The sequence below is a fragment of the Molothrus aeneus genome, chromosome 2 (assembly GCF_037042795.1).
Source record: "Molothrus aeneus isolate 106 chromosome 2, BPBGC_Maene_1.0, whole genome shotgun sequence".
Lineage (NCBI taxonomy): Eukaryota > Metazoa > Chordata > Aves > Passeriformes > Icteridae > Molothrus > Molothrus aeneus.
In genome coordinates, this window is record NC_089647.1 from 85301333 (window position 1) to 85314441 (window position 13109).

General features: G+C 39.0%; 1 protein-coding gene across 1 annotated transcript in view; it reads left to right on the forward strand.

The window, feature by feature from the left end:
* ATP10A (ATPase phospholipid transporting 10A (putative)) overlaps nt 1-12532 on the forward strand; it is a 110354-nt gene extending 97822 nt beyond the window's left edge. Inside the window, exons 16-21 of the mRNA XM_066545200.1 lie at nt 2954-3079; nt 7296-7496; nt 9727-9807; nt 9898-10002; nt 10353-10540; nt 11232-12532. Coding sequence (XP_066401297.1) covers nt 2954-3079; nt 7296-7496; nt 9727-9807; nt 9898-10002; nt 10353-10540; nt 11232-11937 — 1407 coding nt within the window. The 3' untranslated portion in view covers nt 11938-12532. The remainder of the gene's footprint in view (nt 1-2953; nt 3080-7295; nt 7497-9726; nt 9808-9897; nt 10003-10352; nt 10541-11231) is intronic.
* Nucleotides 12533-13109: the final 577 nt, after the last annotated feature.

Below are 13109 nucleotides of genomic sequence, written 5' to 3' on the forward strand. Positions count from 1 at the left end.
CAAGCCAGTACAACTGATGTAGCTAGTTGTATGGTGTGGTGGTGACCCTTAGCCCAGCCACCCACACATCTCACTCACTCAGCTTATTCAGACAGCAAAACAGTAAATAAAGTAGAAATTGTGGCCCTTTGCAGAACCACTGCTCCTTACACCTTATAGCAAGTCTTGGTTTGGCCACATTTCCAGTCACAGGGAATAGCAGGTGCTTGCCTTGTAGTCTCCTGGATGTGTTCCACCTGTGATTACTGCATTTACCCCTGTGTAAGAGGTATTTCTCTCAGCCCCAGAAGAGAGGATGTATTTGTATAGGATGTATGTATTATATCAGCCTCCTCTACTGCTAGTGCAGATCAGTTGCAGTGTTAGGACCAGACGTGGCAGTAAGACACAGAGAATGAGAAGGATACCTTATTTCCACAACCCGCCTTGTATTTGGGCAGGCTGATTGCAAGAGAAAACAGAGTAGCTGAGTATATGTCAAATAGCTCTACCAGGAAAGTGGGAAGTGTTTCCATCCTGAGGACCTGAGCAGATGAGCATGCTCCTTAACTTAGTTACCAGTGGGTGGTTCTCTGACCCAAATTGCATTTTTTGCAACATTGGCTGGATGTTTTGCTCAAAAGGGAAGAGAGGCCTCCTTCACACAGTGCACAAGTTGGCTGTAGAGTTTTATTTAATGGGATTTCATGAACACTGTAATTTATTTGGGTCGACACAAAAAAGCTTATAAAACAAAAATGTAATTGAGCTATGAACTTGGGTATCAACTTTATGCATTTTCTGACTCCTGATCAGCAGAAGCTAGGACAGGTCACTGGAGAAAAGTCAGTGGATATTTTTCTTATTTGTCATGCATTTTTCAATGCGTATGCATTTTCAAATCCTGCAGATAGTCCAAGCTTCAGAGAGCTCAGAGAAGGTTGGTTTTGTGGGCTCCCCTCTAAACCTATAAATTCAAAAAAATATGCTGCAAACATTTTTCTTGGGTCTTACCACCTCTTATGAACTTACCAATAAGCTCCATCATATATGTATTAATTCTGATGCTTTTTTTCCTAATGCTAGACAGACATAAACTGTTCATAGCATTTTTTTTACTCCTTGCCCCTTTATGCCACTTTCAGTTCAGCTCATACACTTATAACTGGTTCTCAAATCCTCTGGCTTTTGCAGTGTATCCAGGTCTGAAAGCTGTTTTCTCATTAACTCATTAAAGTACCTGATTTTATTTCTAAATGAGAGTTCAGCAGAGTGGAAAATGTTTATAGATCCTTCCCTTACTGCAAGTCCTAAGGACCCACACAGACCTCTTTAATAGGAACAACTGTCAGAATTGCACACATGCAGGTACTCAGAAGGTGTTGAGCATTTAGATGCCTAAGACAGCAATACTGTCTGATTTATTTTCTTTCCACATTCTGTGGAAGCATGTGGAGCGGAAGAAAAAAAAATAAATGTGAAAATCAAGTGGGTATTTTGAGCCTAAGTAAACATGCAAATGTAACTGGATAACATATCTTTCTCTCTATGTTCCTCACCATAATAAAAATGGAATAAAAAAAGAAAAAAATCGTGACACTTCTCAGAGCCTGCTGAGAAATACTATGTTAGAAGCACAAATGAAGCTAACGGGTTTGTTTTGACATTGGAATAGGCTGAGATGGGGTGGAGGACAAGGAAGCAGACATAGCATAGCTGTTTTCTCCTCAAACTGCAAGATAGCTGTGTGTCTGCAAGACAAATCAGACTTCTGTGCACGGAGGTTATAACAACTGTGTCTCAGTACTTGAGAAATCCTAGGATGTGTCAACATATTAAAAAGTTTCTCAGTCCTCATATATATCTACTGCTTAAATTGCAATGCATTTTTACACCTTCTCTTGCATACTGTTTTAGAGTTGATTTTATTAGCTTCTACAAGCACCTACTTGGGAAAACTAAGCCCTTTTGATGTTTTACCAAGAAAGATAATTACGAAAACTTAAAAGGAAATATGTCTCTCATTTAAAAATACAGCCAAAATATATCCAGCAGAGCGTAAGGAAGATACTGCTCCTTTGGAGGTTTTCACCTTTCCTCTTGTTTTTGCTGAACTGAATTGTGAGAAGAAAGGTGATACCAAAACAGAAAAAGAAATGTAAAATAATACTAAATTAAATCTTAGTGTGATCTTAGGGATAAGGAAAATCATGAAACACACCTGATAGCACAAGTTGGTCTCATCTAGATATACAGTACCCTGAAATTTAGTCAGAATTAGAGAGAAACTGTGATTCATTTTGTCAATGTCATCTGACAATCTGCACAGTCCCAGACTCTCATCTAGTGTGATTTTTTCTCAGTTACACAGTAACAGAAAATACACATACACAGTTACAGAAAATGTGTGATTTTAAAAATCCCTCAAAATACTGGTATCTCAGGACAGCCAAGTAAACTGTATAAACCAGGTCTGCAAATTAAATTAAAACTAATATTTTTATTGTTTTTCTTCTTTTAAAGTCAAATCATTATGATGCAACCACTTAATTGTGCTGTTCTTATCTTATTCTCTGGAAATTCATTTTGCCCTGTAAGTACACTGTAGTTTTTACAGACAAAGATACAGCCGCCAGGGTCTTCACACATGAACCCTGGGCCTTCATGCTCGTGCAACTGCAATTGCCAGCCATTCTCCCACCTCCTGCTTTTTGTTGTTGCTTATCACCATCTGCAGTGTAGGCTGTAATCTCCTCTGGATGAGGACTGGGTTGCCTTGTGTGTCCTGCCACATTAGCTCATGGGTATTTCAGATCCATGCAGCAATAGCTGCACTTCATAAGCAGAGTCATGAGTTTCATTCTTCATGAGTACAACTTCCACTGCCTGCAGAAGGTGAGAAGATGACTAGATTCATTGTTAGTGTTGAAGGTGGTGCTTCACAATAATGATTCCAACCTTTGTTTCATTAAAGGCGGTGATGGCGAGCGACTTTGCAATCCCGAGGTTCAGGCATTTGGAGAAGCTTTTGCTTGTTCATGGCCACTGGTGTTATTCCCGACTCGCCAACATGGTGCTGTATTTCTTCTACAAAAATGCAGTAAGTGTTTGACTTGGCAGCTTTATGGCACCACATGTTTCCAGGGTTTATTTTGTGCTAAGTGAGCATTAGGTCAGCCTTCAAATGGTTTATAAATAAGCTGCAAAGAAATTTGCAGAGCTGAAAGACAGCTGGCTGCCATTTGCAGAAATACGGGACCCACTCCATAACAGCTACAGTGTGCTGCTGAATGTGCAAATTAGGTAACACAAATAACAAGCACTGCTGAAGAAAAGTTTCTTTACTGAGCAGTTTTGCAGAATTTAGCTGGCTGGATATGGGAGTCTTCAATGCCAAAGTCATCCAACATTGGTCCCAAGTAGCAGTTGAGTGTGTTTTCTCTTCCTGACTGTATCTCATCATTGTTTATGAATCACTGTACATATTTCCTAGTGCCTTGAGATAATTTGAGTCCTCTCTGTGTCTCAGATGCAGAGACTGGGAAGGTTTTTTTCCTTGATTTATCTTATTTCCAACTAATCAAAAGAGTTCATTAGAAAGGAAGCACACGGTGGTAAAGAACAGATGACGGGACTGTGTTTCTCCCTGGTGTATGAAACAGGACTCAATCCAGTACTGGGCAGTGAGCCAGAAGCAGCTCAACTCCTTGGCCTCAACAAAGGCCCTTTGCATTGATATTGGAATACAAAGTTGATTGATTGAAAACAGCCTAACAAGGAAACCAAGAATACCACCAGCTGGGTGGGAGTCACTGGCAGGCACATATATTTGTTCACTTGCAACAGCTACAAATCACTTTGGGAGCAAGGCATATGAAGAAGCAAGAAAAAGAGGAGAGATAGAACTCTCATATCTCTGTTTGCTCCAAAGGGCAATGCATGAATTGTGTGCAGGAGACTGGATTTTGTCCTCAGTATCAGAAGAAAAGTGGCTTTCAGTTTTGTAAAAGTTGCTTTCCAATTTTAATCTAATCCTCAATTTTTTTCAGAGGAAAACAATTATTTGCTCAAAATTTTGAACATCACCAGAATACCAAAGGGTGCTAAAGGATTAATGAAGTGTCTTTTTGTTAAAACAAGCATGTTTAAATACATTCTGTGGTCAGAGCAGGGACTGCATGCAAGTGCCCTTTCAGACACAGAAGAATGAAGGGACTTTGTAATCTGAGCTGCTGCTTGAGTCAGAGATAGCAAGCAGATTTAAGTAATGCTGCACTGAGTGGAGAGCCACCTGTTGAAGTACAGCAGTGAAACGTGGTGGTGTTCAGATGCATCAGTTTTAAGACTTAATCCTGAGTGATGCTGAACATCTGTACTCCCACCCTTAGTGCTGGATGTTTCCAAGGTACCCATTGACACTCTCAAATCTGAACTTCCAAGAGCTGTATGCATAACAATATTATACTAAAAATTAAAAAAATAAACCCACAAGTAATGCACATAAGACACTACAGCAATCAGCAGCCAGAGATGCTGCTTATACATCAATGCTTTTGTTCAGCTTGGGTAAAATCTTCCATTTTCTGTGGTACAACTGCCCTTGATTACAAGTATTATTTCTCATGCCATTTTTAATAAGACATTTTCAGAAGCTACTGCCTCAAGGCTAGAAAATAACTGAAGAGATCTGTTTGTGTTGGCTGTGTTTTGGCAGCCTTCGAAGCTTCCTGAGAAATACTTGTTGCTTCTGACTCAAAACTGTAGCTGGATATCCAGCATATAGACATGAATTTGTCTGACACAGTGCCTGCCCTTAAGGAAAGATTGTCAAAAATGGAAAGATAGGAGCACCTGAACCTTCTGCAAGGAGACTATTCTGGATGGTTCTCCACAGAAAGTCAAGATACCTACACTGCAGATGTTCTGCAAGTTTTCTGTTTGCTTAAGTGGTTTCTTTCCCCATTTGTTCATACTATGAAATTTTCCATTCTCCACTAGAACCTAGCTAATTTACAATTTAATCTTCACATTGCTGCAAAAGTCATTTCAAAACTTAGATGACTTATCCAAGAAGATGTTTAGCTTCATGGAGATGATAAAAATACAAGTAAAATATAAACTAAAACATAGCATGACTGGCAATATCTGAGCTTGATGAAAAGGGATTTCACATAAACAAAATTTTACCTGCACATCTTCCTGTTTATACATTGTCTCTGCAAGGCAGCACTGAAAATTTTTTAACATATACTTCATTCACTGAGAAATTCTCTCTGGGACCACATTCATAAAACAGTCTCATCTGGCAGGGGAAGAAGGGAAACCTTTTTTACTTAAAATCTTTATGTAAATTTGTTTTGTCTTTTTCAGAGAGGTAATACACAGAGGCAAGACAGAACATTTGAAATAAAATAAAAAACTTGTTTAATACAAAATAAAATTTCAGGAGAAAAAGATCTGATTTAAGCTTCATTTATTTGTAAAGCTTTCTTCAGCAGCACTATTAAGACCCATAGTAGAGGTGGTAAGAAGATTTTCAGCTGACTGTATTTTCATCAAACTACCTATTTTTGCCAGAACCAAATTTTTTCCAAGGCAGGTTAGCAAGGCTCAAGAGAGAAAATTCACCATGTCCAGGATTAGCTGCATTTTGTTTTAAAACAACAAGAAAAAAGTACATAAATTCACATATTTATTGTAATTTCTTTTTGAGAAATTACTCAAGAAATTTGTTTTTTGTTTTGGTGTGGAGAAGAAATAATTTTCAAAATATGTTCAATTTTGGAATGAAACTGCCATGTCCCAGACAACTGTACTGAAGAGGGTAAGCTTTGGTAACTCAGTCTTGTTTGGGCCATAGGAAGATATTTTTCTTGAAATACACTTACAGAAACATTTCTAGAGGTTGTTTAGAAAAGTACTACCATTTAACTTTCCTTAGGGTAATTTATAGAATGGGTTCACTAAGAGTGAGGTGTATTTGCTGCTCATATACAAGCCACTTCAATGTAGTATGTGAACTTTCCCTGAGCATTTATCTACTTTATGTGTACATGTGTGTATACACACACACACACACACATACACATATGTACATTTGTGTACTGCAGGACTTTCCTCCTATTCTCTGGCAATTCCCCTTTAGAAGACAGGTTTACTCTCCTTAAAGCAGCTTTCACTGACTAAGCACACCATAGCTTCTTTTTTCCTTCTATGTTTAATTTTCAATCACATTTGGGCACACAGATACAACAGATCTGTGTTTTTCTCTGTATATCTAAAATTCATGAAGGATTAACATACTCCATCTGACTGAAAGCTTTTTGAGAACAGAATACAAAAAGAAGAGGAAGTGAGAGGTCATGTCATTTCCCATCTTCATCATTAAAAGGAGGAAAACCCTCAACAGTTTCCAGCAGTTTTCTGGTTTTAATCACTTTACAAAGAATAATAAAAATTTTAGTTTTAGGAGAACCAAGCCCAGGAATTTATTTCCTTCTCTAGGAAGCTGGCTATCTTTTTCTAGGCCTCAAATCCTTCATCAGCATCTGAAATCAGCACATTTATTGAACCCTCTGGATTCTCCATGCTGAAGACATTGTAGAAAAAACGAGTTGTGTGGTTTGTTTCTTTTTGGGTGATTCCAACCCAAGTAGATGAACAACCCCTCTGCATCTGTGTATGCAGCTGATTTCTTTCTCGAGCTGAAGAAGAAGGGAAGTTGAGGAATCTTTACAGCACTGCTAATTTGCTGGGTGTCAAAGCACAAAGATTGAATAGTTAAGATGACTTTTCTAGACCTTACCGTTTCACCTTCCTTACTGCTACTGGTCTCATGTTGATCTTGAGAAAAAGCTCTGCATTTATCTGTTGTAGACTGCAGAAGTCTCCCAAAACATATGCAGCCAGCAGAGGACATTATTGTGTCAATTCTTGTTCTTACAGTAGCTGTGTAAGTGCTGTGACATCAGTACTCATTTACCTAGAGATCAGTGGTGGTTGGGAGAGCTTTTTACAGTTAGTTACATTGCACCTCAATGTTTCACTTGAACTGAAAGTTAATTTTGTGTGATGCCCAAGATCTAAGGTTGCAGTAGCACAAAGAGTTGCAGGTGTGCCAGATGTTTGCAGCTTATCCAAGTGGTCCATGCATCAGGAAGTGAGTTAAAGAGCAGGCATCCTCACAAGGATTGCTCACGTGTTCAGCATTCATAGATAAGTTCTTGCAGAGCTGGAATCAGAATGGTTTCAGAACACAGTGGGAGGATGATCATCCTTATCTTGTTATATTTACAGCATTGCTTGTTCTGTTTCAGATGTTTGTGGCCCTTCTCTTCTGGTACCAGTTCTACTGCGGATTCTCTGGCTCATCAATGATTGATCAGTGGTATCTGATCTTCTTTAATTTATTCTTCTCTTCTCTTCCACAACTGGTTACTGGTGTGCTGGATAAGGATGTGCCAGCTGAAGTGTTAATTGCTGTACCTCAGCTTTATAAAAGTGGACAGAATATGGAGGTAAAAACTTCTTGATTGCTGCAATTTCTTTCCTGAACATCTTTAGTTTTGACTGAAAACCAGCCTGAGAAGTCAGTGTTATTACTCTGTGGTACTTCTTATCTGAGTCAAAATGCCAAAAGTACACCTAAACAAAAGGCACACTAACAAAAAAGCCCCAACCAGCCATATTTTTAATATGTGTCAGGAGAGAAGGCTGGATTATTTAATTCAACCTAAACTGAACACCTCCTTCATGGTCCAGGCTCACAAATAACCAAAAAAATAAAACAGATTGCACTTTGTAGCTAGTGCAGGCTTTTACAGAATAAACTCACAGTTGTTACTCAAAACTTCAGCTTCCAGCCCTTTACAAAAAGAAGAGAAAGATGGCCTTGGTAGTAAGCACTTAAACTTAGTCTCTGAGGGAGGTAGTCACAGATGACAGATTCAGCTGAAATATCTATTGAAAACACCTTGTCCCCATCTGCTTGAATTGCACAATGAAAACAAAAGGAATTGCAGGAGGAATTTGAGCCAAACCATTCCTGGTAATTACAGGTACAGTGTACCGTGGGAAAATCTTGCTGTTTGGCAAAACTATCTATATGGGGACCTTATTTTGAAGGCAAAAGCCTTCTTAAAAATGTCTTACAAAGCTGTCCTCTTGGAGGACACAGTAAGTGGTTTTTGCCTCCAAGTGTACACGTGTATTTGGTACCCCACATATGTAGTAGCGTTGCTAGATACCCTCCTGGAAAGATGAAAGGAGAATTTGCGTATAACGTATTTTAGCCCATTAGTCCAAACTCTGTCCTTTTCATCTGTTGTTTTCTGTTTTCTACATTTCTTCTGTTTCAGTGCATCACACTTGAAAGATCTGTACTATTAATACCTTCCTCTCTTGCACATTTTTAGGATGATAGAAATCTTGTAATGCCTTAAGGCTTGTTGGGAAGTTATGCCTGCCTGTCTTCAGCTGGCAAACTGAGAAGTCTCCCAGGTTCACAGTACAGATATTTCTCATAGAGAAGCCCAGAAATCATTCTAAGTTTGTTTGTTTTTTTCTTTCTTTGTTTTTGGTTTTTTTTTTGTTTTGTTTGTTTGTTTCTTTTTTGGGTTTTTTTTAATCTATAGATCGTATTCCCTTTATAGTTACCTAAAAAGGGATTTTAAAAACTTAAAAATCTTGTTTGGGGTGGGATCTCTTTCAAAAAGGGCCTATAGTATTATAGAATAGTTTAGATGGCTCTGGAGGCCATCTGATCTGGACCCCTGGTCAAAACAGCTTCAAACTACAATGAGGTTTCTCAGGTCTTTAACTAGTCCAGTTCTGAATGTCTCCAGCACTGGAGATTCCACAATCCCTCTGAGCAACCTGATGCAGTAATTAACCATGTTAGTTCAGGAGGCCAAGTAACACCATAATTCTTTCTAAGCATCTTTCCATTCCCATTTTTAGTCTGCAATGATATTTTCCATAAAAGGAAGAAGACCTGATCAACCCAGTTGTTGGAGATGTAGAATATATATCAAAATTATACAACCATTTTTCCATTTATAAACTATTTTTCTTTATATCTAGGTCTGTTATATGACCATCCATATCCCTGCAATGGTATATTTCTGTAAACCAAAATGTTAGTTTAATATTGGTTTTTAGCAAGCAATTTTATGCACATAATTAGAGATATGTGTATATATATATATATATATATATGTTTTATATAAATATTTGTAGCATACATTGCTGCATAAATTGCCACTAAAGACCTTTATTGTGAATGTTCTCTAAGTACATGTGCATTTTCTGTTTTCTCTTCTGCCAATAAATACCAATACCCTGTGCTTGTGCTTGTGCTTATGTGATGTAGAACCCATTTATTCATGTTCATTAGTGGTCTGACTGTAGTGCATGAAAAAGGGCACCTTCATAAATGTTACCTGTCCTGAGAATCAGATTAAAATTACATCCTCTGCCAGGAAAAAAAAAAAAAAGAAAAAAAAAAAAAAAGAAAAAAAAAAAAAAAAAAAAAAAAAAGAAAAGAGGCAAAATACCCCAGAAAAGAGTGACTTGTAGGTAGGCTGTTCATGCTTCACCCCCCTGGGTAGCTAAATGATTGGCAAAGTTATGAAGCTATTTTCCCAAGCCCTTAAAACTGCCCTTGAAATATCCCCTCAAAATACCTATCCTGGCAGAGAGGATCTTCATTATGATCTGATCTTCTTAATGTTTTTTTTAACAACACAGGAGTACCAACCACACATGTTTTGGATGAACATGATTGATGCTATGTATCAAAGCCTGGTTTGCTTCTTCATCCCCTATTTTGTAAGTGTTTGGTTTAAGCCATTCTATTTCAAGCATTTGGAGGAGAACTGGCAACACAGCTTGGGCTAAATTCTGTCTTCTTTCTTACAGACTTTCTATGATTCAGAGGTGGATATCTTCTCCTGGGGAACTCCCATCACCACAATAGCTCTTTTCACCATCATCCTGCATTTGGCTATTGAAACCAAAACTTGGGTAAGGTACCCACAGCCTACATAGATGTATGCCAGCCACTGGCATAGACATAATTCTTCTCTTAGTGCCACCTTTCAAAAACATAAGATGGTTGCTCCTTTCCCTCAGCATATTTTGTTTTTAGCAGGCATTTTAAAAAAGCATGGAAAGGGTTTTAAAATATGGTCTGCAAACAGCTTTGTAGTGTTGTATTTATAAGAATTTTTAAATATACAAGTCTCTAAACTCTTTGCTGTGCATGGATTTGACTCCAGAAATTAAGGAGTTTTAATATAAGTCACAGCAAACTTCTCAGAATAAATAAAGAATCATTATACTTATGTTGTTGATTTTTTTGGTTTTTGTTCTAGACTTTTCTCCACTGGTCATCTTGCATCTTCAGTATAATTTTATTTTTCTTTGTGGCTCTGGTTTACAATGCGTCTTGCCCAGTCTGCCATCCTCCATCCAATCCCTACTGGACCATGGAAAGGCTGATGGGAGACCCTATGTTCTATTTCACTTGCATTATATCACCAGTTGTTGCATTGCTGCCCAGGTATTGTATCTTCTGTCGTGTCTTGTTTTGTATGTACAGGCACTCCATGCATATGATTGGGAGAGCAAGAACATTTTCCACTCCCCATCTTTTGTTTTGTCTAACAGCCAACTGAGTTTCTTTCAGCAGCTGATTATTTGAAGTCAGGTTGTCTAACCTGTTCTGTGCTCCTGACCGCAGGAACAGACCACAGCTCCTGGCCAAAGACCACAGGAATGGGATAATTGTAGACTGTTGGTCAAACCTCCTGCCATGCAGAGGTTTGCTACCCTGTGAGATTTTCTGTGATACTTCTGGATTCAGTCCATGCTCACATAAAATGCACAGTACCCTAATTCTGATAGTATGTTGTGAAGATACTTGCTTATTTGTAGATCTAGGAAGCTTGCTCTGCAGACTTACCCTTATTGCCTTTCCTCATCAGGAAAGATGACAGACTGTGTGTAATCACAAGGTGGATCACTGGCTAAAGATACAGATTTATTACACTGCCTATTAAGTTATTCATCAAAATATTAGCACAGCATCCAGAACTGTCCATCTGCAAGCTTTCTTGTGTGGAGCATAGGGACAGCACATAGAACTGTCTTATTTTTCTGTGTTGTACTTTTGTCTTGGATGTTTTCCCTTAATAATGTATTGGGTATTTCCCTCTTTCATTTCTTCTCACATACCTGTTGTCATCTTGCAGATTCCTGTACAGAACCCTTCAGGGAACACTATTCCCAACCCAGCTTCAGCTTGGACGCCAGTTGAGTAAACTGTCCCCAGAGACTCGCGCCCAGCTTCTCACCGAGTTGAATGTAAAGGAGACAATGTGTCAGACACGACTCTTTGCAGACAGCTTCTCCCCGAGCCTTGCCTCAAATGCTAGTGATTGTTACAAGGCTGATAACCAAAGCACTCCTCTGCCAGCCTCTCCTCAAACAAGGGAGTCACTTCTCCGAGAGGACACAAAGGCAGACCATAAAACAGATCCGACTGCAGCTGCCTCTCCCCAGGGTGCTGTGTTGTATGAGGAAAACAAGCTCCCCTCATCAGCAAGTGCTTTGGAAAGGTCCATGGGGTTTCATGAAGTTCAGTGTGGCCCTTCAGAGGTGGAGTCATTGCCTATGGGAACAACATTCCCATGGAGCTCATCAGTCGACCAAGCAGACTTCAGTTTGTTGAAGTGGATCACATCAACTCCACTGTTCAGTCACATTGGGACTGTTTTACAGGTGTCATCAAGCAGTTTACAAAATGAAGCACAGGACAGTATGTGTGTGCTTGGCTCTTCTTTGCATGTGGACTTCAAAGGCTTAAAAGAAGAGAGCTCAAATAACTTGCAGAACAAAATGAAAGGAAGCCCAACTGATCATTGTAAAAATGACAATTCTGAGACCACCTTTTTATGACGTGGGCCTTAAATATATTTATATATTTTCTATTTGCACACATTTATAGTGAGATTACTCTATTTGTTTCCAAAGGTGAAACAAAAAATCAAAGGTACAGAATGATTATTTAAGAATGTTTAAATACAGTTTATTAAGAGCTTTAAATATAAAAAGAAACACTTGAAAGTTCCATTTATATTGTTTTATTTTTTCATCTCATTTTGTAAAGAAATGCCTTTTCTTTATTTTTCAGATGCTTCTCTTTTATTCTGACACATACTGTAAAAGCAAAGGATCTATCTTCCATATTTGAAAGGATTAGATTCAGCAACAATTATTGATATCATTATAGGCCATTCAGTAATCAAGGAGGAAAAACCATGATAATAAAGAGTCACTGTATTCCATCCATCATCTGCTTGCCAGTGTATTTTGTCACTGAGGCAAAGCTATGGAATTATTATACACCTCTCTGTAAATGTTAACAATATCTTACCACCGTATTAATAATACTGATATTTTATAAATGACACCATGTTCTGATATTGCAGCCATAGCATTTGATGTGCCATGATAAAACAATAAATAAATGAACATCCATATTGCAAAGTGACTTCCCAGTCTGGCATTAATTGTAACTCAGCCCTTCCCTTGGAGTAGTTGGTGGCTGGCTGGGCATGGCCTTCCATCATGCTGTACAAAAAGCTTGCTGCTTGTTCGTAAGGAAGGATTTGGTGGCAGAGAGCTGGTGCCTCATGTCTGCTTTAGAGTTTGAGCTGGGAAGCCTGTGATCTTGGGTGTTGGAGCACTACCACAGCCACTGCTACGGAAGAGGTCTGTTCTGCTTGTTGGTGGGGTGAAGGACTGGCAGAGTGGAATTTTGTGAGACACCTTTGCTGTGGTTTCAGTCAGCTTAAATGGAGTCCTTGTGGGTGGTGAAGCCGAATGACCAGCTGTGAGGGTACATGTTAAGCAGAGCTATTTGAGCCTGGTGCAAAGCAGCCTATGTCCAGTCCCAAAAGCAGGAAGCTGCACTGCTTTCTGAGGCTATCTCTGAGCCCAGCTCATGTGGTTGTAAACCCCAGACTGCCAGGGGTACAGGGGTGTGCAGCTGCCCTCTGCCAGCCCGATGGATCCCAGGGGCTTTAGCCTGGAATGCTGCTTGGTTCTTTCACACCTGGTCACCATGA